Genomic DNA, 24,605 nt, shown 5'->3' on the forward strand with positions numbered 1-24,605 from the left:
TAGGAAGCTGCCGTAATTGGAAAAAGAAGAAACATGCACATCTCCAAGCACCTGCATCAAGACGGAGGGCATGCACTGAAGAAACACAGCCAGAAAGCAATCAGTAATCAATTTGTCTTGTAATCAGTTTACAAAAGGGTTTATTCCAACCCTTTCAGGCCTGCTTATTCTGATTGGGATGTTTATTTGAGGCATTTTTATTCTGTTTGGGGTGTACAGGTAGCCAATGGCAATCTGGCAGATAAGGCACAGTGAACTAGGGTTATAAATACAGAGGGAGTTGATTAGGGCAATATGTTTAAGTGAGCAGAGAGGCACTGAGGGTCAGGTGACTGGCGGTGGGAAACGGGACAGGCCGGAGCGGCTGAGTGTGAAATGACAGAAGAGGCAGTGTGGGGAAAAACAGGCAACCAGAAAGAATCACACAGGCAAAATCTGCAAAGCTAAGTAGAAACAGATGAATGGTATGCATATGTAGGATGTTTGCAAGAAGCACACGTATGCATGGGAGCAGTTTTGGTGAGCGTGAATGATGAGCACTTTCCTACTTTTGTGCTTGGAGTTCAGGTAGAATCAAAACACCAGTTCAACCAGTTCAAATAAGCAAGAAACAAGAAACCGCTTAAACTAATCTAATCCATTTTCTGAAACTTTCCAATCCATTTTCACAATTCCGCACACCTTCTTCTCATATTTAGGGATTTGGTGCTTTATTTTCATTCAGTTCAGATCATTTCTGCTTATTTTCAGTTTTCCAATTCGATTCGGTTCACTTGGATTAAGCCTTCACTGCCATCTTTTAGCGGCTCTTGTCATCACCTTTTGCATATCCAAACGTTTTTTAACTCGACCCAGCCCCTCCTACGATGATAAATCCTAATGTGACGTAAGTAATAAAAACGCATCATGTGGACTTGTTTTACAAAATGAGCACATTTAGAAAGAAACGCATTTAGCTGGACAACGAGAGCTCCCAGAGCCTACACAGCACATTCAACAATACATGTTATCATATGCATATTACTGCAGTTTAAGTAAACAGTTAGACATGATATTCCAGTGTGTACTCCTTTCTCTGAGCCAACCACAGACACAAGGTTGTAGTGAGGCATTATTCTTTTCACCATATTCATGATGAAAAACACAGAAAACCAGATGCGTACCCGATACAGCACAGGAGGTGGTGATATTTTGATTGACACGTGAGGATGTTATTGCTCCGCCTTTGGCCTTAATGTCATTTTATCTGAGAGGCAGCCAAGAGTCAAACGGCACCCACACATTACACACACATGAAAACAGGAAACAAGACAGAAAATAACAAACTCCTCCTTTGGCCTCTGGTTAATTGATTAAATCTGAAGGTGAATGTAAATATAACCAGCAGTTGTGTACTTTGAGTTTGATGGCTTAGTATTTGGTCCTGCTGGCAATGAGAATCCACCCAAAGGCTCGCAGCCTATGATGTCACGGGTGGTCTCAGCTGGATGATGTCATCATGCTCCTGGCTGACCTTCCCACGAGCTGCTGACCCTTCATCTCACAGGATGAGGATTACACAGAAGAGTGCGCTTGAGCGCTCAGTCCAAACATATATTCTGCACGTCTGCACATGCACATGGACACAGTAAAAACACGCTGCGTCCACATGCTTTTTTGTTGATGCCGCACTCACAGGGTGCCTCTTTGCTGCTCGGAGTTTTTCTGCTGATTTCATCGTGAGCTGCTCTTGGTTTGTAGATGATGCCTTTTGGGTGGGATTCTGTTGTTATCGTCAGTCTTACTCGTTCTCTTTCTTTTGTTTGAAAGCTGGGTACATTAGTATAATGCAGGACTTTCTAAACTGGAGCTCGTGTACGGCACTGTGCAAAAGTTTTGTTTTTTTTTTACTAATTTTTAATCAGTCCTTCAGGCTTTGTCTGAAAAACAAGTGTTTCTGGCTTGTGTTTCACACTAGATTTTGTACCTGATCAGACAAACAACCAATTTTAAATTGAATCGTTAGGCTCTTTGTCACTGAAGTTATGAAAAAGCACAAAATATCATCTTTGCACCAACAATATGATTCAAAAAGAGCTATGAGCCGAAAACTTGGCAGATCTGAGCGCAGTATGAAGTGTGTCCTTAAAATAATTTGGGGAAACTGAATAAGTGGAGTACAGAGAACAAGTGGCAGAAGAGGATGAACAGTATCTGAAATGAAATCTGGCCTTTCAGTTGATCTATCTACAGTTTGCTAGAGCCTCATCAGAAATGTCAGACGTGTCTCAGTGGAAGCAAGAAGCCAGTGTTAAGGAAGGGAGACGGGGAGAAAAGGCTGAGGTATGCCAACTCACACAAGAGCTGGACTGAAAATCAGTGACAACAGGTCTGATAGAGTGATGAGTCCAGATGTGAAATTTCTGGTTTGTCACTGTGCAGAGAAAAAGGTCAGGAGAGAGATACAACAGTGAGTGTCTACATTCATCTGTAAAACGTGATGGAGGCTCTGTCATGCAGTGGTGTTGGGGATCTTGTCAAAACTGGTGGAATTATGAATGTAAATCAGATTTTGAGCCACCATGCAATACCATCTGGAACGTATCTTATTGGCAGTGAAGTGAAAGCATACCTAGATAGCAAACACACAATGTCATGGATTGGCCTCCCCAGAGTCTGGACCCCAACACTATTGAAGCAGTGTGGGACCATGTTGACAGAGAACAGAAAAGCCAGCATCCAAGGAAGAGCTTTGAATATCTTAAACGATTCCTAAAAAGAAATGATAAGAAAGCTAATGTAAGAGAGTTCAGGCTGTGTTGAAGAATAAAGCTGTCCATACCAAATATGACTTTTAAACTCATTAGAATTGTACAAACTCCATTTCCATCTTCCATCCATCCATCTTCTTCCGCTAATCCGAAGCTGGACGAGTGATATAATCTCTCCAGCATGTCCTGGGTTTGCTCGGGGGCCTCCTCTCGGTGGGACATGCCCGGAACACCCCACCCAGCAGGCATCCTTTTCAGATGCCCGAACCACTTCAACTGGCTCCTTTCAATGTGGAGGAGCAGCGGCTGTCCTCTGAGCCCCTCCCGGATGGCTAAACTTCTCACCCTATCTCTAAGGTAGAGGCCAGCCACCCTTCAGAGTTAGCTCTTCACCACGAGGGACCGGTACAGCGTCTGCATCACTGCAGCCGCAGCACCTGCCGTAGGTGCCGTAGGGGTCGCCTGCATTGTGTGCTGGGAGGCAGCCAGGAGTGGAGGCCCTGGCAGACTGATCCCAATACCAAGACTGTCAATTTTCCATTATTACTGGTATCGTCAGTTTGTTGAGCGAAGTTTGCCAAAGGCAGCGAAGAAAATACACAAGACCACGTGCAAATGCGGAGAATCATTTTGAATGATTTGGTAAATATTAATATTTTATCATTTTTGCTCTTTTCGTGATGCAGATTCCAGTCGAGGTTGTGCGGCCAAGCTTTCGTTCTCCTGTCCTTTGAAGGGTCACTACTGTCTGTACGCCAAATCCTGCTTCAACCTGACCAGCCGACAGCCGCATCTATGGATTCACATCATGTTGTTACATTTACAGGTGCACCCAAATGTCCCGCTGTAAAAGCACACAAATGTGTTAGTAAGTGTAAGACGTGCATCTGATGTCATTGGTCTTTGGTTGCCTGAAGGTCTGAAATATGTTGTTTCTTAAACATTTCGTATTGGAGAATAATTGAGAACCTTCACTGACTAGGATAGTTTCACGCTCTTGCGCAGTCTTTTGTGTCTTTATCTGAACCATATCTCAGTTTTTAAATTTGTTTTTGTTCTCCTGCTCTTGTATTTTGTCTCTTAGAGTAAGTCCAGCGTACCTCTCAGCACCAGGGACGAGTGTGTCCAAAAACTGGGTTCTCTTTGGGAAAAGACGCAGCTTAAAGGAGCTCACAGCTTTTCTATGGCCATGACACAGCAGACTACCCCACACAAGAAGGTACTGGACCACCGCAGTGTGGGTGTGTGTGTGTGTGCGCAATCATGCAGCTTCCTCATAAAAGCTATCTGTTTCCACCAGAGAAGATGAAGTCATCGCTTGCGTAAAAGAAAGAAATAAAGATAGGGAAGCGTCAGCACCCACTTTGTTTAGATATGGAAGGCACTGAATGGACGTGTTTGTATACAGGACCTCCGTTCGCCCTGTCTTCTCATCTTTATCATGTCTGTTTGTGTGTTTGCAGATTTGAAACACTGAGAAAAAGCAATTGAACGAGAGGGGGGTTGGGTGGGAATGGTGTGGGGGGTGAATATGTGCGTCTGGTTTGGTGAGAACGTGGAAATGGGTGGTGTTCTTCGTGCTGTCGCTTCTTATGTGTGACAAGCTAAGTGCTCATTAGGAAATAATTAGGCTCACAAAGAAAATACAGCTGTTATTTGTCTTTCTCTAAACGTGTGTTGTGGTTGCAACCAGCTGTGGTTCCCATATGGAGCCCTTACAGAAAAAAACACAAGTACACTTACAGTGCTGAGAAAAAGTGTTTGGCTTCTTCCTGTGTTCTTAGTTTGTTTGCATATTTTGCACACTTACATGTCAAATTTTAACATTAGACAAAGATAAGCTGAGTAAAAAGAAAGTGCAGGTTTTAAATGATGATTTTATTTATTTAATCAAACCTGTCTGCCCTCTAAACGTTAATAACTTGGTGTGCCACTCGCAGCAGCAAAAGCTGCACTCAAGTGTTTGTGATAACTGGCAATGCATCTTTTGCATCACTGTGGAGGAATTCTTCTTTGCAGAATTGTTTTAATTCAGCCACACTGGAGGGTTTTCCAACATAAACAGCCTGTTTAAGGTCGTGCCAAAGCATCTCAATCTGATTTAAGTCCGGACTGAGTAGGCCACTCCAAAACCTTCATTTTGTTTGTTTTAACCATTCAGAGGTGGACTTGCTGGTGTGTTTTGGATCATTGTCTTGGTGCATAACCCCTGTGTGATTGAGCTTCAGGTCATGAACTGACGGTCGGTCATTCTCCTTCTGGATTTTCTGGTAGAGAGCAGAATTCATGGTTCCATCAGTTACAGGAAGTCGGCGCCAGATCATCACACTGCCAGCACCACATTTGACTTAATTGCTGTGTTAGTTTTATGGTAGCTGTAACGGGACTCAAACCTTCTACTAAGTTCAGTTTTTGTCTTATGAGTCCACAGAATCTTTTTCCAAAAGTCTTGGGAATCATCACACGTGAGACGAACTTTTGTTTTCTCTTTTGTCAACAGGTTTTTCTCCTTGAACTCTCCGGTTTTTGCCCAGTCGCTTTCTTGTTGTTCAATCACGGAAACTTAATTGGGAGTGTGTGTGGACACGTTTATGTCGCCACATGTTAAAACAGCTGCGCTTAGCACTTATACACCTGCGTCACATACATACCCATAGGGTAAACAACCTCACTCTCTCACTGTCTGATTTGATTATCCACGAGCGAATTACTTTCCTGATGATCTCAATAGTCCTAAATTAGATCACATTAAACTCTTGTTTGTTTTAGCTGGAGGCCTATAAAAACACAGACCCTGAAGCTACACATGCAGTGATTTTTTACATTTATGGGCCATATAGCCATGCTGATAACACAGTGCTTCAGCTGACACGCTCGTTGTTGTGTTTGGTCAGAGAAATCCCTTGTACGTGCCAACAACAACAGTGACTTTACAACTTACGATGATCATTCACTTTCACTATTTCATGTTAGTAAAACTGTAAGCTCTCTTTCCCACTCAATTACTGCTGTTTTATCAGGTGCCTGTCAGATTATGGCCCTCTTTTAAAAGCGTATTTTCTTGTGTGCCACATTTATTACTGTCACTGAGTCCTAGTTCCTTGCTTCAGTTTCTGGTTTTGTTCATGATCATTCTGCCTGATGTTTGTTTTGTATAACCTGTAGTCTTCCCCGCTTGTGCCCCTGTGTATCACCTTAGTACAGCGGTCCCCAACCCCCGGGCCGTCCATGAGTCGTTTGGTACCGGGCCGCGAGAGTTGAGGCTCGGGTGCGAAATTGATGGTTTTCAGGATTTTTACGTTAACTCGGTTTCCCTGGGTCTTTTCCCGTGTTGTATTTGTGTGTCTTATTTTGAAAGAAATATTTATGTGTTACCATAGCAACCAGAGAGCATTAAGGGGCAGAGAGGAGGACGTTACTCTCAATGTTGTTGGCGCATTTCAGGAGGACGCTGCTAATAAAGTTACACAATTACACAGTGAATTTGTGTTTATTATTATATTTACAAAATACCACATTTTTTGTCTTGATCGTGTCATTTTATTTTGTTGTATTTATCCTGTTTTACTTTTGTAGACTTTTGTACTTTGTGCTTGTCACGTTATCCCTGATCTGTTCCCTGTTCCACTGTAGCTTCATTACCTTTTGTATTTATTGTTCCCTAATGTGTTCCCTAGTGCTACCCACTGTAGTTTGCTTTTCCTCATGGCGCCTGGACTGTGTTTTTCTTTGATTGTTCCAGCATTAAATCTTTGCCGTAGGTTAATTTCCGCTAACGTCCACCATACTCCACACAGCGTATCCTGACATGGACCCTGAATCTTTGTGCTTTGCTCTTTGTTTCGACACACTGAGTCTTTCCTTTTCACTCGCTTTTTAAAAAAGCAATAGAAAAAATGAGATGGTTAAGTTTTTAGAAAAGGTCATGGATCACAGCATTCACCCTCTGAAAACCAGCTTACCCAGTGACTGTGACTGCTGGGCTTTAGAACGATTTACATGTGGCAATGACAATTATAATCACCACTGCCTAAAGTTGGTGCATTACTGTATACTGCGTATCTTGGTAGTAGTTAGTTGAGGCTCAGGAGGCAGATCAGATTGCGTGCAATTAGAAAGTTGGTGTCTCAGTCCCCAACTCCTCCAGTCTGCATGTTGAAGCCTTCTTGGCGAGGATACTAAACACCAAGAACAGCTACAACACCGTGGACGTTGATTAAACAGCTGTATTTGTTGGCCTGGGAATTTAGAAAAGGGTCTGCAAAGTTTCAGCACAATATTCCAACAATGCATAAGTGCAAATGTCTGTGAAAGAAATTATACTGTGTAAATGGACTGTTAATTGTTACGGTTAAGATCACTGCCTTCACATTAAAATGCACTTAGTGCAAAGTATTGACGGGGAGTGGCAAATACTGCACCGGTAGACTTAAACAAGTTTGCTCACCACTACTAAATTATCTTAGCAGAATGTAAAAACATGCTGATGCTGACAGCTTCGATTTTGGTGATCCGGAAACACAAAACAAGCAAAATTAGTGTTGAGGTGAAAGAAAAAAAACAAAGGTGTAATTTAAGAGGAGTAAGGAGGAGAAAGAGAGCCACTACTCTTTTCTCCATCCACATTCATCACACTGCCTCTTTGCTTTCTTTCCACCTCAATGAGATCTACAGCTTCTCTCCTGTCATTGTCAGCCAAACAGCATCGCACATGATTTGACAGCAAGGAGAAGAGCCGCGGGACAAGGAAAGCTGTTATATGTGTGAGACAGAAAAGGTTACCAGTTACATCCGTACTGACAGGAAGATTTAAAGGGAGACCGTAGGGCTTTACAAGGCTTCGGTGATTTAAGAGGGGCTTGTGTTTAGCTTCTGACATTTTGGGTTAGTAGTTTTATGACACAGAGAAAAGCTGGTGGAAGCAAAAATGGGGGGATGGAGGGCCTAAGGGCAAGAGGGGGGGGGGACCTTAAACAAGTTAATAACACTTGCTTTACAAGTTACAAATACATAAAGTTGGAAAATAGTAAAAGGTTAAAAGAATAAAGATGTAAAAGGATAAAAGTGAAGGAAATGAGGAGCAGAAAGGGTGGGGAGGAGCAAAGATGGTCAGATGGGATGCAGATGAAGAGAAAAGGAAACTGAGAGGAACTGAAGGGGCGGTTAGCAAGGAGTAAACTTTGCCGAGGAGAAAACTTAAGGAGTGGGGATTATCTTACATAGTGAGAGGAAGACATGGCACAAGATACGAAAGGAGACAGAGCAAAGTCCGTGGAAGGAGGTGATTGAAAAGTATTGTTTCACTCAGTTTGCCCAGCGCGTGAGAGTTTGTTGATACAACTGTGGTGAAGATAACTTTTGATGGAGGGAGAGGAGGGAGGAAGGCGGGGTACTCGAAGATAAAGATGGGGCCGAGGCTGTGATTAGATAAAGATGCTCGAGGACGAAACAAGGGGAGAGGAGACAGCTGACCTCTGCGTGTGCCCGTGTGAAAGGAGTTTTATAGTCAGGACCCCGGCCTGCCAGACAGAGCCGCAGATGAAAGTCCGCAGGAACAGAAATAAAGCACGTCCCTGTTTATTGCTTCAGTCCGCCTCTCCTCCACTCCCCCTTCCCAACACTCCCTCTTCTTATCCACTCACCTTTCTCCAGACGTACACTCCCCTCCCTCCTCCTCCTTCCTGCTTCAGTCTCATTCAGTTTTCTCTGCGGAAATTTCACCTTTATTCTTACAACCTCATCAACCACATTTTTTCCCTCCATTTCTGGAGTTAATAACAGTTTGGCTTCTTAAAAAATCTTTTATCATTCCCAGTTTATTAGAATATCTGGATTTATGTTAGAAAAAAATGAATAAGATAAGATTTTAAATGGCAAAAACAACCTTAAGGACGCATTTTGCAGATTTGGTACATTGAGCATTGTTGCAGTTGCCGTCAGCCATGTGCACTGGCAATCTCGAATCTTGATGAAAATATAATTGTAAACTTAAACAAAATGATGAAAGGAGAGAGAGGAATGATAGAGAGAGGTGCACAAAGGGGGTTTAGTGAAATCTCTGCGAGGACAGACAGATTACATTCAGACTCACATAATCCAGCCTTTGTTTCTTCATCTCTTTATTGAATCCACCTTTGGGGGCTTGATGAATCAAACATGGCCATGTTTGTCCACACAAGCTGTTGCCCGGCTGCAAATTCATCTCTCCAACCTCAGCAGCATCAAAGCTCACATTTGAAAACACATACTGGATGTTTGTTCCGTGCATTACGGCCTTTCAGTTGCGATAATTTGATTAGACACATACGCTGGAGTTTAAGGCATTCTTGTAATGGGCTCTGGAAGCCAACAAAGACGAGATTCAGGTGAGTCTAAACTACGACACGATTCATGAGTCGTTCTGGTTTCTCATCCATCCACAGAACAACACCGTCAGGTCAGGTCAGTTTCATAATTTGCTGGACAAAGGCGGTTTGTGTATTTTTGTCTTTGTACATCACCAATTTGTGATTGAAGTGCAGACTTCCAACTTCAATTCAAGGAATTTTACAATTTGTTGGGGTTTTTTTTGCATTTGCTGTTCAGGATATTTGATATGATTCAAAGTGTTTAATATATTTTAACTATAATTTTAAATATGAGGTCCAAAGAGAGATGTCAGTGCAAGTGAGGCAGGCCATCGTTAGGCCGGAAAAAAAACAAAATAAACCTGTCAGTGTGATAGAGAGTGAGAACAAAAAAATCCGGACTGACTAAATCTAAAAACAATAAATTCACTGAGCAGCTCAGCAACACCAAAAAATGCCTCAAGTACCACAAAACGCGACCGAAGTGGCCGACAGGATTATTCCCATGGAAAAACAGCTTCACAACATCAAACCAAGTCAAGAACACTCTCGGGGAGGTAAGAGTGTCAAGGTCTATAATTAAGAGATGCCTTCATGAATGTGAAAACAGTGGATTTACAACAAGCTGCAAACCACTGATTACACTCAAGAACAAGAAGGACAAATTAGACAGAAAACACTTTTAAAAAGCCTGCGCAGATCTGAAAGACATAGAAAAGACAAACAAAACCAAGACAAATGGTGAATGATGGGAAGAGAAAACAGGCATGTATGGCTGCCAGTAGAAGGAGGTCACTAGTGTTTATGGATGATGTGACTGCTGATAGAGCAAGATTTGATTTGTAATTGTAATGCATGAACATATATTTTTAATATATAATCAAATGCTACCACAGCCTGATAAGCACTCCTTTTAAAACGGGTGGAGTGGTTCTTTAACTATATTAACATTTGGTAGATAACCCCACCTTTGATGCTATTTAAAGACGGCTGTAAAAAGTCGTGACACCCTCTGTGGGTTTACATTGGAGCCAGTTTGAAGCTCAGAGGTGCAGCTTACTGACATTTCCTGGAAATACTGCCTGGAGCTGCAGATGGCCAACGTTAGATACTTTAGCTAAATCCTGCTAACATATTATAATCAGTTAAAACAATAAACGCTCTCCTATATTTCCAGATAGCAACATATTAGGAACGTATTAGCGTAATTATGAAACACAGTGGAACTACGTGTGGGGGGAAGATGTGCACTGTATTTTCTAACATATTTGGTACCTCTGCAGTGTAGTAGAGTACAAGTATAAAACAGTATATTGCGAAAACAGTCGGGTAACATATTTGTCATACCATTCGACTCTCATCTCCTCGTCTTCTCTTTTATCCTTTCACTAACTTTCTTGTCTTTCGCTCCTGCTTTTCTTTTGCAAATCTTTTTCTGCATTTGTTCATTTTGAAGCTCACATCTCCTGAAGACCACTCGGTCCACTGCACGTTATGAGTATATTAATGTTGGCGTAAACCCACAGATGTTCGGTCTCTCCCAAACCACATATGGTCTGGGTTTATCTGTATCTGCAGGCAAATCCCCTTCATTTTTAGTCATTTAAGTAGTAATAACATAAAAAATCAGATGTGACATCTTTCCTTTTTAACATCAAGGGGGATAAATTAAAACACACTAGTAGCTCAGCACAGTGTAGCTACATTCAGTTTTTTCTTATAGTCATTTAAATCCATCTGCATTTGTTAGCCTGCTTGCTGAAGTCAGAAGTTTTACTGATGATCAGTGTGCAAGAGCTGTTTTTAGAGAAATCCTGGAGCCGCGTGTATGTGGTAGGTTTGTTTCTGGGGTATTTGAACTGTGCAATCATGATAAAAGAGATCTGGGAAACCACATAACAGCACTGCAGAAACATGGTTTTAGTTAAAGATAATGTAAATTTATGGTAAATGTACGGTATATGTAAAAAAACAAAACAAAACTAATGGTAGTGATCGATCATTTTCATGTTTTTCTCCAAGGAAGAAAAAAAGAAATATGTCAAGTGTCACTGAAGTGTGTTTGTGTGAATTCAAAGTGAAGTATAACTCTTACCATGTGCAGGAGGTCTTGTGGGATTTCTGGTGGGGGTCTAGTCTTCCATTGTTTGCTCTTCTGACACAGATGCAAAGTTGATATTTTCAGGATTTTTGTTAAGTAGCTACTTCTTAGAGTTAAGAATCCCTTATGCATGTGTGATTTTGTATTTGCTTATGCCCTGAGCTGTTTAACAACCACAGGAATGTTAGTATAATCTAAATAAAACATAGATATATATAAAAATCCCCCGCTCGCCCCTGCGGGTGGTTCATCCTTCAAGCTCGGGTGCTCTCCCAGGGGCCCGGGGGCTTGAGGGGCCTGCGCAGTGTCTTAGCTGTTCCTAGGACGGCGCTCTTCTAGACAGAGATCTCAAATGTTGTTCCTGGGAGTGGGAACCACTCTTCCCAGCCTGGGGGTGACTGCACCGAGTGCTCCGGTTACCACTGGGACCACTGTTGCCTTCACCTTCCACATCTTCTCGAGTTCTTCTGTGAGCCCTTGGTATTTCTCGAGCTTCTCGTGTTCCTTCTTCCTGACGTTGCTGTCATTCGGTAATTCTGTAAACTCTTTGAAAGGTCTTTTAGTGCTTTTCGTGCAAGGGTCTGTGTGTTGCATGTAAACCACAAAGTGACGAGTATAATAATAACAGCAATCCGGAGCTACGCCAGCAGCTCAGGAAAAGCTCCGGAAAAGTGCAGCAATCAGTGCAAGAATTCTTCCATGAACTTGATCATGATTGTTTTAACCCACTTAAACACATCTTTTAATGAAATGTTTTTTATTCTTTTTTATTAAAAAGAATATATTTAACATTTATGACAGATAGTTAGATAAGTAGATACTTTATGGATCCCACAAAAGAAATTGTTGTTTTATAGCAGCATGATAAAGGATGAAAATAGTACAGTCTACAATAAAGTTAAAGTTACACTGTTATGTATGATTTAATCTCTTTGTTTTTGAGTTACCTCAGTTACAGCTGCTCCGGTCCCTTGATTGATGAGCCAAGAGGTGAAAAGGGGGCGGAGCAAGCCTAGATGGAGAACTGCAAATTGGCTCATTCCATAGCTCTGGATCATGGGGGGGAAATGGAGTTCGTTATGTTAGTTTCAGTTAGGTTTTGTGTGTTTTTGTGGGCTGATCAGCCCTATTTAAGTTTCTTTGTCTCATTTAGGGAGGTCAGTTTGTTTGAGTTGCCAGTATTGTTTGTTGTTAACTTTGAGTAGATTTCTGTTACTTTGACCTCTTTTATGGGCACAAGATTTTGATTTTTTTGTATAATTTAACCACCTTTGTTTTTGGGTTAAATAAAAAAACTTTTTTTCGGGACTTTAACCTGTGCCTGACTTTCTTTCACTCGCTCAATCACAAGGGGTTTTATAACACGAGAGAGTATAAACAGGTATATATACAACAGTGAGAAAAACAAAGAAGTGAAAATTGATTAATTAAATGCATTAATAAATACTATGTAGACTATAAATCTAAGAATGATGTTGTAACTTTCACCTTCCTGTTTTGGCTAAGTCATCTTATGGTCCTCAGCTGGTCCTCGTCCTTTACCTGCTTTCTTCTTTTTAATTCAGCCCGAGCCTAATTTTTGTACGTGTTTTTTTGCCTTTTTCATGCAGATTCCAAAGCTTCCAATGATCCATCTTGGACACCACTCAGTTTTTTCTAATGTTAAATTCTTCTGCTTCAGCACAGATGCCTGATCTCTCCGTGATATTTCTCATTACATAGAGAAATGGGAGCTGAGCTGTCCCGCTGATGTACTCATTCCTTATCTTATCCATCCTGGTCACTCCCAGTATGAACATATGCACCTACAGCTCTGCCTCCTGTCTTTTTGGTATTGCCAACACCTCAAACAATGCATCATAGCATGCCATCTTGTAAATCTACCCTTTCTCACTTGCTGGTATCTCTATGTTACAAATTATCCCTCACACTCCTCTCCACCCGCTCCACCCTGCCCGCATCCTGTTCTTACTCTCTCTTGTGCACTGTCCGCTGCTTTGGATGGAGGCAGTCACTATTGATCACAGCAGATAGAAAGTTTAAATAGGACAGTTTAGTATTTGAGATGCTCAGTTGTTCCATGTATTTGTTTCCTTTCCGTTTGCCTTCAGGACCTGGACAACCTTCAGATCCAGCTAGAAGAGGTGCGCTTCTTCGACTTGTTTGGATACAGTGAGGAGGAAGGAGGCTGGCTCTGCTTCATGTGTAACAACCCTGAGAAAGCTACAGGTACACACACGCACACATATATGCACGCTAAGACGGGCACTGAGAATAGAAGGAATGAAGAAATGAGCTCTTCTTATCTGAAAATTGAAGCCCTCCACCTTTATAAACACTTCACTGTACATTTCCGCTCTTGCATATCGTCAAACATTGAAATTACACACTTTGCCTCACACACTTTGTCCTCCTGCGGTTTCCCCTGAATGGCTCCCATCCTTTTCTGTCTTCAGAGGAATGAACAACAACTAAAGTGGGATTTTAAAAGATTGCTTTCTCATTTCATGTCATCTCACCAGCTCTCTTGGGCACAGTTTTCTCTCTCTGTCACGGTCTCGCTGGCAGACCGTGGGGATGTGGGGAAAGGAGGACCCAAAATGCAGGACTCTACAGTGCAACAGTGTTTATTTACAGTGGTGACAATCCGAACAACAATAAATCCCCCCGTGCGATCCCAACTCCCGTTCCGTGTCTTCTCCTTTATCCCGTGCTCCGTGCTCTGTCTCCGTTCCCTGTGTACTCTCCGTGTGCTGCCTCCTGGTCGCCACAATTCCTCCTGAGGAAACACGTATACCAAAGGCAGCCGTGAGTACAAAACCTAACAGTAGACTTGCACTAACCTTGCACAATACACTTAAGACTGACGGGAAGTCACTCAACGATCCAGCGTCGAGGAGCTCTCAGCCACACTGTTTTGAAGCTCCTCTGACGAGGCTTGATCGGCGCCAGGTGTGTGTGGATTCCTGGGTGGGACCGGTCAGCTGGCAGGGCCACACCCACCAGGCCTAAAAGTGCCTGCCACGACCGCACCCTCACATACACAAGCACACACCCCTAAACACCTGACAGTACACCAACACGGAAAAACAGGACAGCAGACACAACCATAATAACAACAACCACAATAATAATAATAATAATAATAACTACAATAGTAGTCCACACTGCTCACGGACCCCGAATCCCTGGAACTGGGTCCGTGACAGTACCCCCCCTCTAAGGGTCGGCACCCGACGACCCAAAAACAAAAACAAAACAAAAACCACAGTACAACCAACCCCGGGCGGGCGGCGGGGGGTCCCGGACGGAGGGCCCCAAAACCCCAGTTCAAATGTCCAACCACTGCCATGGTGGGAACAACAGTTCTTGCGGCCGACCCAGTGGACCGCAAGCAGGCAAAACCCGCTACGGGTCAGGCAGTGGTGGGAAAACAGTTCGGGCGGCCTACCTCCAACCCCATGATGGAAGCGGAACGCTTCAGGCGGCCTGCCACGGATCCGGTGGTGGCGGCGCTGCTCCTCCGGCGGCCTGCCACGGGTCCGGTGGCGGCGGCGCTGCTCCTCCGGCGGCCTGCCACGGGTCCGGTGGCGGCGGCGCTGCTCCTCCGGCGGCCTGCCACGGGTCCGGTGGCGGCGGAACGGTTCTGGTGGCCTGCCACGGGTCCGATGGCAACGTCGCTGCTCCGGTGAGCAACAGCGAGGCGTGGCACATGGTCTATGACGCGCCGGTCGCTGACGTGGACGCACTGGACGTGGATGGCGTGGAGGCCGCGCTAGACGTGGAGGTCCCTCCGGTTCGCTGACCTCCGGCTGAGCGGGCCCCTCCTCGGCTGGCAGCGAGAGCCCCTCCTCAGCTGGCAGCGAGAGCCCCTCCTCGGCTGGCAGCGCCGGTTGTTCCTTCCGCTCGCCGAGCTCCTCTGCTGGTGGTTCGCTGAGCTCCTCCGGCTCGCTGAGCTCCTCCGGCTCGCTGAGCTGCTCCGGCTCGCTGAGCTGCTCCGGCTCGCTGAGCTGCTCCGGCTCGGGCATGCTGAGCTCCACAGCTGGCGACGCGGGCTCCTCCCGCTCGCTGAGCTCCTGCTCGGGCATGCTGAGCTCCTCCGGCTCGCTGAGCTGCTCCTGCTCGCTGAGCTGCTCCTGCTCGGGCATGCTGAGCTCCTCCGGCTCGCTGAGCTCCACAGCTGGCGACGCGGGCTCCTCCCGCTCGCTGAGCTCCTGCTCGGGCATGCTGAGCTCCTCCGGCTCGCTGAGCTCCACAGCTGGCGACGCGGGCTCCTCCCGCTCGCTGAGCTCCTGCTCGGGCATGCTGAGCTCCTCCGGCTCGCTGAGCCCCACAGCTGGCGACGCGGGCTCCTCCCGCTCGCTGAGCCGCTCCTCCGGCTGCGACGCGGGTATAGATGGTCGTTGATCCGGAGGTGAAGATGGCGATGCGGAAGCTGCAGGTGGCGAAGATGACGGTCGAGCGGGTGATGTGGATGGTGAAGTCGAGAGTTCTGCGGTCGCTGCAGTCTGATGGGACGCTGGTGGAGAAGTAGCTGCAAAGGGCGGAGGTGATAATGGTGCGGCAGCTACTCGTGGTAGACTGGACAGCGATGTAGAAACAACAGGCGGGTGACATAATGGCAGGGTAGTTCCAGCAGGCATATCAGCCTCCAACTGAGGATGAAGACGAGAGGCTGACTGGACTGGCTGTGCTACGGCTACAGGCTGGGCAGCTGGCTGTGCTACGGCTACAGGCTGGGCAGCTGGCTGTGCCACGGCTACAGGCTGGGCAGCTGGCTGTGCCACGGCTACAGGCTGGGCAGCTGGCTGTGCCACGGCTACAGGCTGGGCAGCTGGCTGTGCTACGGCTACAGGCTGGGCAGCTGGCTGTGCTACGAGGTTAGCTTTCACACAGTCCCGTGAATAAACAGATGAGGTGAATGAAGATGAATTGTCCATATGACTCACCACAGCCGGCTGTTGGAAAGTTTTAGAGTCTGACTGCGGTGAGGCACGCCGGCGGCGCAAGCGTCGCTTCTTTAACGATGCCGGGGCCAGCGTATCAGGCTGAGGTTCCACCAGCCGGCCGGACAGGAGAGCAGCTGTGTGATTTTGAGCTGCCGGTCCTTGGTCTGCTGACTCAGCAGGTGCCGCAGAGGTGAGTGGAGATGTGGTGAGGTGCAGAGGGCGTGTGAAACGTTTCCCCCGCAATGGAGGGTCCAACAAACGAGCTGCAAGCGACGGCGGGGAGGCTATCAGCCTATGAAAAAAGAAATAGGCAGCAAGGGCTCCCAGGGAGGTTGCCATATCCTCCTCGCCCGGACAGCCCAAACCAAACAGCTCAAAACAGGAACTTTCCCTCAGCGTGGTTATAATCGAAATTAGTCTCTTAATGTCCAAAAAGCTCACAGATGAGGTGATTGATGATAAGAAGGAATCAAAAAATACGACCTGCATGTGTCTCTGATGTGGATCCGCCGCCTGGATAATGCTCCGACAGTATTTCCAGAGCTGGGCGAGCAATTCCTCCTGTGAGACGGTCCTTGAGTCCGCTGGGCCCATAATGGCTGGATCGTTCTGTCACGGTCTCGCTGGCAGACCGTGGGGATGTGGGGAAAGGAGGACCCAAAATGCAGGACTCTACAGTGCAACAGTGTTTATTTACAGTGGTGACAATCCGAACAACAATAAATCCCCCCGTGCGATCCCAACTCCCGTTCCGTGTCTTCTCCTTTATCCCGTGCTCCGTGCTCTGTCTCCGTTCCCTGTGTACTCTCCGTGTGCTGCCTCCTGGTCGCCACAATTCCTCCTGAGGAAACACGTATACCAAAGGCAGCCGTGAGTACAAAACCTAACAGTAGACTTGCACTAACCTTGCACAATACACTTAAGACTGACGGGAAGTCACTCAACGATCCAGCGTCGAGGAGCTCTCAGCCACACTGTTTTGAAGCTCCTCTGACGAGGCTTGATCGGCGCCAGGTGTGTGTGGATTCCTGGGTGGGACCGGTCAGCTGGCAGGGCCACACCCACCAGGCCTAAAAGTGCCTGCCACGACCGCACCCTCACATACACAAGCACACACCCCTAAACACCTGACAGTACACCAACACGGAAAAACAGGACAGCAGACACAACCATAATAACAACAACCACAATAATGATAATAATAATAATTACAATAGTAGTCCACACTGCTCACGGACCCCGAATCCCTGGAACTGGGTCCGTGACACTCTCTGGGGAGCTCCATGGGATGTTTTCCCTCAGAATGCCTTCGAGGCACATGACCTTTCCCCGGAAAAGTCAAGGAAAGTGCAGCAGAGAGCAGCTCTTACAAAACAGCTGCCACCCTGATTTAAGCATTTTTAAAGTCACTATAAGCAGTCAGTCACTTCCACCATGACTCAGATGTGATTGCTTTACTTTGGACTGGTGACCTTTCGGTGAGTGCTTTGTGCTGATGAAGTAAGACTTGGAATAAAGATCAAATCTTAAATCACTGTTGGTTTGAAAATTGCAGTGCTTAAAAATGTATAAACCATTCATAGTTTGCTACATTTCTGCATAAATACTACCAGAAAGTGTCAGGAATCGCTGTGCGGCAGGCAGGAGTTGGACCCAAAATGCAGGACTCACAGACTCGGGGAGGTGAACTCAAAACACAGCTTTATTTGCTGGTAGAACAAACATACAAACTAGACTAAACTGGGAAACCATAAACTAAGAACTCACAGGGAGATCCACACACAGCATGAGGGACGACGCGACACTGACTCAGAGAAACACAGGGTTTAAATACACTGGGAAGTAACGAGGGGAATGAGACACAGAAGGAGGGCACAGCTGGGAGAAATCAGGACTGACGAGACAAGCAAAGCAGGACACATTCACATGAGACACGGACCATCAAAGTAAAACAGGAAGTATCACACAGAGACGCGAACTTGACACAGTGGAGACAGCAACTAAGAAATACAGAGACATAAACCATAAGGCAGAGGTCTAAGAACCAAAATACACAGGGAAATACTCAGCTGGGAACACAAGAGACTAGACTAGAGAGAGTAACAAAAAACCAACCATGAGAACATAATGCACAATGCAGAGTGACAGAAAACAAGAAACTCAAACATGCAAAGACACACAATTACACAGAACAGAGGGGACACAGAGAGACATGAAGGGCAAGGGATCAAAACTAGAAGCCATAGAATAAATCACACACAAGTACAATAATACAAAAATCACAAAGAACTAAAAACGCTGGGTCAGGAGACCCAGGACCGTGACAGTACCCCCCCCCCCTCAAGGGCTGGCTCCAGACAGCCCAAACACAGAAAAACAAAACCAAACAGAAAACAACCCAGGGCGGGCGGCGGGGGCCCAGGACGGAGGGCTCGGAACAGAAAACAAAAGAAGAGCACAGCAAACACCGGAGCCCAAGAAAACAACCCAAACACAGAGCAGTTCAGGGGGCCGACCATGCGGAAGGCAACGGCGGAGACGTGGAACCAGTTCAGGGGGCCGACCGTGCGGAAGGCAACGGCGGCGACGTGGAAACAGTTCAGGAGGCCGGCCGTGCGCAAGGCAGCGGCGGCGGCGAAGGAGACGACGGAGCAGTTCAGGAGGCCGACCGCGCGGAAGGCAGCGGCGGCGGCGAAGGAGACGACGGAGCAGTTCAGGAGGCCGACCGCGCGGAAGGCAGCGGCGGCGGCGAAGGAGACGACGGAGCAGTTCAGGGGGCCGACCGCGCGGAAGGCAGCGGCGGCCCCCCAGTCTCAGGCGTGCTGGCCATGGCCTGGTGGGCACAGGACCAGTCGAGGCAGGACCAGACGAGGCAGGACCAGACGGTGGCGATGCGGGGGCCGGACCAGGCGAAGCACAGGCTGAGGCCGGACCAGACGAGGACGAAGACCCGGAGGCCGGACCAGACGAGGACGAAGACTCGGAGGCCGGACCAGACGAGGACGAAGACTCGGAGGCCGGACCAGACGAGGTTGCAGAGGCTGCGGCTGGACCAGGCGGAGCTGCAGAGGCCGAGACCGGACCAGGCGGAACTGCAGAGGCCGAGACCGGACCAGGCGGAACTGCAGAGGCCGAGACCGGACCAGGCGGAACTGCAGAGGCCGAGACCGGACCAGGCGTAGCAGAAGCACAGGCAGATGCGGCTGGCCCAGGCGTAGCAGAAGCACAGGCAGATGCAGCCGGACCAGGCGACGACGAGGCGGTCGCAGGTGGCGGCTGGACAGGCTCCTCGGGCCCTCCAGCTGATGCGGCGTGAGGCTGAACGGGCCCCTCGGACCCTCCAGCGGAGACAGGAGGCTGAACGGGCCCCTCGGACCCTCCAGCGGAGACAGGAGGCTGAACGGGCCCCTCGGACCCTCCAGCGGAGACAGGAGGCTGAACGGGCCCCTCGGACCCTCCAGCTGACGAGGCGTGAGGCTGGACAGGCCCCTCGGACCCTCCAGCGGAGACAGAAGGCTGAACGGGCCCCCCGGACCCTCCAGCGGAGACAGGAGGCTGAACGGGCCCCTCGGACCCTCCAGCGGAGACAGGAGGCTGAACGGGCCCCTCGGACCCTCCAGCTGACGAGGCGTGAGGCTGGACAGGCCCCTCGGACCCTCCAGCGGAGACAGAAGGCTGAACGGGCCCCCCGGACCCTCCAGCGGAGACAGGAGGCTGAACGGGCCCCTCGGACCCTCCAGCGGAGACAGGAGGCTGAACGGGCCCCTCGGACCCTCCAGCTGACGAGGCGTGAGGCTGAACGGGCCCCTCGGACCCTCCAGCGGAGACGGGCGGCTGAACGGGCCCCTCGGACCCTCCAGCGGAGACGGGCGGCTGAACGGGCCCCTCGGACCCTCCAGCGGAGGCTAAAACAAAGCCAACAGGCATGAAGTCCTCTGGCGGACATGAGGACAACTGGCGCTGCACTGAGCACTGACTCTGCCCAGGCAATGCGAACATGGTGCAGTTCTTAGGGGGCTGCTTAAACTTCAGGGGTCCAGAATCAGCTGGGGACTGAGACCTAGCCTCTGGGGAAGCCCTGGAGTGGCCAACTGTGCCAACGGCGGCTAAACCATGAAAAGTACCCTGAGTAGAAATCAAGTTACCTCTCTGCATGGAGTGAATGAGCAAAACTGGCGACACAGGAGCCGCGGAGTGCTGGATGAGCTCATCCGAGCTTCCAGCAGGAGCCGATGTAGAGCCAGAGAGAATTGGGACCCCGGGCTCAACGTTAAGCTGGCTAGAAAACTGCACTGCTACGGGGAACTGGGCCAAAGGTTCAGGTGCGAGCTGAGCTGCTGGACACACGGGGACCTGAGCTGCTGGACACACGGGGACCTGAGCTGCTGGACACACGGGGACCTGAGCTGCTAACGGTGGAGAAGTAAACGACTGCACAGGGGACTGAACTGATGTCTGTAGTAACGGTGGTGGTGAGAGTGGAGTAGGTGGTGGAGTTAATGACTTCACAGGGGAATGAACTAGAGGTAGTGACGGTTGTGGTGCTGGTGGTTGAGTGGGTGACTGTGCTAAAGAAGGCTGCACTGGGGACACTGGAGACTGCACTGGGGAAAGCAGGGCTGCAGGAGGCTGCACTGGGGACACTGGAGACTGCACTGGGGACACTGGAGACTGCACTGGGGACACTGGAGACTGCACTGGGGAAAGCAGAGCTGCAGGAGACTGCGCTAGAGACTGCAGTGATGGTTGTAGTGGAGGTGTGACGGGTGGAGGAGTGGCTGAAGTGGCTGCGGGTCGGGCGGCTAATGGCTCGGCTACAGAGTGCCTTAATGGCAGGGCTATGGGTTGAATGACTGACTGAGTAGCAGCCTGAATGGCTGGGTGTAGTGACGGTTGTGGTGGAAGAGAAACAGGTGGTAGTGTGGATGATGGAGCTAAGGGCGACTGAGTGGCAGACCGAACTGATGACTGAAGCGATGGTAGAGGTGAAAATGGAGCTTGTGGTGGAGTTAATGACTGTGCTAGCGGGGACACAGGAGACACAGCTTGTAGCTGGGCAGCTAAGAGAGCTTCAGGAGGCTGGGCAGCTAAGAGAGCTTCAGGAGGCTGGGCAGCTAATAAACTGTTCACATTACCATCCGTAGCACAAAACACAACCCCTGAACGAATAGTCCCACGGTTCGACACAGAAAAAGAGTCCTTATTCACCACAGCCGGCGATGTAAAAGTCCGAACGTCCGGCTGTGGGGTGGCGCGCCCGCGGCGTGATCGACGTTTCTTCCCCGCAGATGGCTCCAAAGGGCCGGGAAAAACCACATCCGGCCGGTGAAACTGACGCGGCTGCTCCAGGGTGGCTGTTGTCTGTTGCTGCTGGGCCAAGTCTGATATTTCCCGAGTTCGCGCCGCCTCCCGGGCTTCATTCAAATTGGCCAATAAGTCCAAACATCCTCTGACCTGGCGGAGATGAGAATTTCCTTTGAGGATTGCTTCGATAGCATTTATCCCCACAATCTTTGCCCTTGTATTGGAAGTGTGGGTTATCCACTCGACTAGGCGTTGGACACGTATCAGATCGCTCTCCCCGGGTAAGTCTGCTGGGTCCATGTTGGGGTGACGTCGTACTGTCAGGAATCGCTGTGCGGCAGGCAGGAGTTGGACCCAAAATGCAGGACTCACAGACTCGGGGAGGTGAACTCAAAACACAGCTTTATTTGCTGGTAGAACAAACATACAAACTAGACTAAACTGGGAAACCATAAACTAAGAACTCACAGGGAGATCCACACACAGCATGAGGGACGACGCGACACTGACTCAGAGAAACACAGGGTTTAAATACACTGGGAAGTAACGAGGGGAATGAGACACAGAAGGAGGGCACAGCTGGGAGAAATCAGGACTGACGAGACAAGCAAAGCAGGACGCATTCACATGAGACACGGACCATCAAAGTAAAACAGGAAGTATCACACAGAGACGCGAACTTGACACAGTGGAGACAGCAACTAAGAAATACAGAGACATAAACCATAAGGCAGAGGTCTAAGAACCAAAATACACAGGGAAATACTCAGCTGGGAACACAAGAGACTAGACTAGAGAGAGTAACAAAAAACCAACCATGAGAACATAATGCACAATGCAGAGTGACAGAAAACAAGAAACTCAAACATGCAAAGACACACAATTACACAGAACAGAGGGGACACAGAGAGACATGAAGGGCAAGGGATCAAAACTAGAAGCCATAGAATAAATCACACACAAGTACAATAATACAAAAATCACAAAGAACTAAAAACGCTGGGTCAGGAGACCCAGGACCGTGACAGAAAGTCCCAAAATCAAATAAAGAGAAGCCAGTTTAAAGCTAAACTCATTCTACGATCAGGATTTAATGAAAGAGATTCGGGACCATTGCTAACCTCTCCTGGAGTGCTCAAGCAGAGATCCCTCCAGGAGCGAGGCATGTAATCTAGTCACGTAATAGTAGTCGTGTAATAAAGTTTAACTGTAAGATGCTCCATGTGTGCGCGAGTGAGTGAGAGTAACATCAGTGGTATGTAGCCTCATCCGTCTGTGAGAGCGTGGCGATAGATGTAGCTGCAGCGCACAGAATGTGCTTAAGTGAAGTGTGTTCACTTCATCTTAATGGAATGAAGTCCAAGTTGGCCCAGATATGAAAGCAAGTAACGAGCTATGAACCAGGCTAAACGGGTAGGAGCCATCAATCAGACAGAGCATGAAACGTGTTTTAAGCTAAACATTTCTTCGCATTTTTGTAGATGTTTAAATATCATTTATTAAAAATACTGAGGAACTTTTACTTTGTGCCATGCATACATGAGAGATCACTAGGACATTTACTGTTGTATTGTAGCGTTAAATAAATAATTAGAGAATCAGCAGAAAGCCATATTTAAGTTTTGTGAGGTTTTCTTTCGCTTTATCTAATGAGAAAATTCTTATAAAAGGCAGGTATAACTAAAGACGCTGCCTCTGTCTGTGTGTGTGGCAACATCTCAAATAGATGGACTACAGGTCTAGATTGGCTAACCCTAATGTTCAGGCCAGCTGTGGATACTTGGAATAACACACAGATCACAGTCCACTTGGATGTGGCTCTTTATAATAATCAGAAATCAGATGAGATTAATGAGAAGTCTGTTTAAACAAATGATCTTCATACATTTAAGTGGTATTGACATTTATATGGCTCATTTCAAGACTCCTTGATATAAACAATACAGAAGCCAATTGAACTCCATTCTTTGCGCTCCGCTGCTAACCGGTGCATTCACTGACCTGGCTGAATGACTGCAAGGAATGGATGGTTACCTTTTTAGACTCGTGCCAGTTTCTCTTCATTACAGGAGGATTTAGAAGGGGAACAGTGATACCCTGTGTCCCTGTGGGGCTCTGTGTGTGTCTGTGTGTGCCTACAGTACTGTGCAAAAGTCCAGAGCCACTCCCAACGTCTTTGTATTTTGCCAGAGTTTGTTCTCATTTTTCAAGTGCTCTTGAGCAGCTGTTCTCCATGTGTTTCGAACTTTTTCTTAGGACATTGGCTGCTTTTTCACTTTGATTCAGTCCAGTCGTTGTAGCATTTGCAGAGAAATGTTTTTTTGGTTTTTTTTAGCCACTTAGCACTGCCCTATGAATCATCATAAAAAAACTCACAGGATGAAGCAGTGTTGTCTACACATAACAGATAACTTCGCAACAACCCATTTTCAAATGGTATCTTTAGGCACTTTGTTACCAGCGGCCTGTCACAACAACATATAACACATGTCCTCATTTATTAAGTTGAATCTACATAAAATGCCAACGATAACAAATGACCAAGCGCAAACACTGTGCTGCTGTACTGAAGAAGATTTTTTCTGACAACTTTTTACTTTTACTTCCTACATTTTTAAACAAATATCTGGACTTTCTAAGTAAAGAGAGTCTGTACTTTGTCAACTCTGCACAATTTAGCAGACATAAAATAGTGTTTTATGTCTGTCAAAATAGTATTTTCAGGGTGTCCTTACAAAAACTAAGGAAACCAGAGAAGTGGAAGACAGAACAAGAGGTAGAAGGCCTAAAAAATTATCTATGGCAGATAGTAGCAGAAGTATCTTAGGTGTAGGGATGGGTACCGGTGTCCGGTGCCATATAAACGGTAGTAACCAGACCGAAAAGCAGCGCACATTTCGGTGCTTTATTTCGGTGCTTTTTTTTCCTGAGCTGTGATACACTTCTAGCCAATCATTTTACGTTTCCGAGGATAGTAGGCGGGTCCAGGTACGTACGTTCCTTTAGAGCAGAGCTACAGATTAAAAATGTCCAAGGCGAAGCGGTCAAAAGTCTGGCTGTACTTCACAGCAAAATATGCAAACTCAGCAGCCTGCAACAAGTGCTTTAAGCTGATACTGTGATACTGTCAAAGGAGGCAACACCTCAAATCCGA

General features: G+C 47.3%; 2 protein-coding genes across 2 annotated transcripts in view; one reads left to right on the forward strand and one right to left on the reverse strand.

Moving 5' to 3' along the window:
- The window catches only part of veph1 (ventricular zone expressed PH domain-containing 1), an 86,632-nt gene that overhangs the window by 49,403 nt on the left and 12,624 nt on the right, over positions 1 to 24,605 (forward strand). Inside the window, exons 9-11 of the mRNA XM_085370953.1 lie at positions 3,437 to 3,576; positions 3,835 to 3,969; positions 13,310 to 13,427. Of these exons, the coding sequence (XP_085227079.1) occupies positions 3,437 to 3,576; positions 3,835 to 3,969; positions 13,310 to 13,427 (393 nt within the window). The remainder of the gene's footprint in view (positions 1 to 3,436; positions 3,577 to 3,834; positions 3,970 to 13,309; positions 13,428 to 24,605) is intronic.
- LOC146618628 (uncharacterized) lies at positions 14,348 to 15,502 on the reverse strand. Its single transcript, XM_085371403.1, has one exon. The coding sequence runs from the start codon at positions 15,500 to 15,502 to the stop codon at positions 14,348 to 14,350; it is 1,155 nt and encodes a 384-aa protein (XP_085227529.1).

Source organism: Diplotaxodon limnothrissa, linkage group LG14 (assembly GCF_057381915.1).
Source record: "Diplotaxodon limnothrissa isolate DT_005_m linkage group LG14, D_limnothrissa_male_GT1.1, whole genome shotgun sequence".
Taxonomy (NCBI): Eukaryota; Metazoa; Chordata; class Actinopteri; order Cichliformes; family Cichlidae; genus Diplotaxodon; species Diplotaxodon limnothrissa.

Coding starts and splice junctions, on each gene's coding strand:
- LOC146618628 (XM_085371403.1), bottom strand. CDS start 15,502: ATGCCCGAGCAGGAGCTCAGCGAGCGGGAGGAGCCCGCGTCGCCAGCT.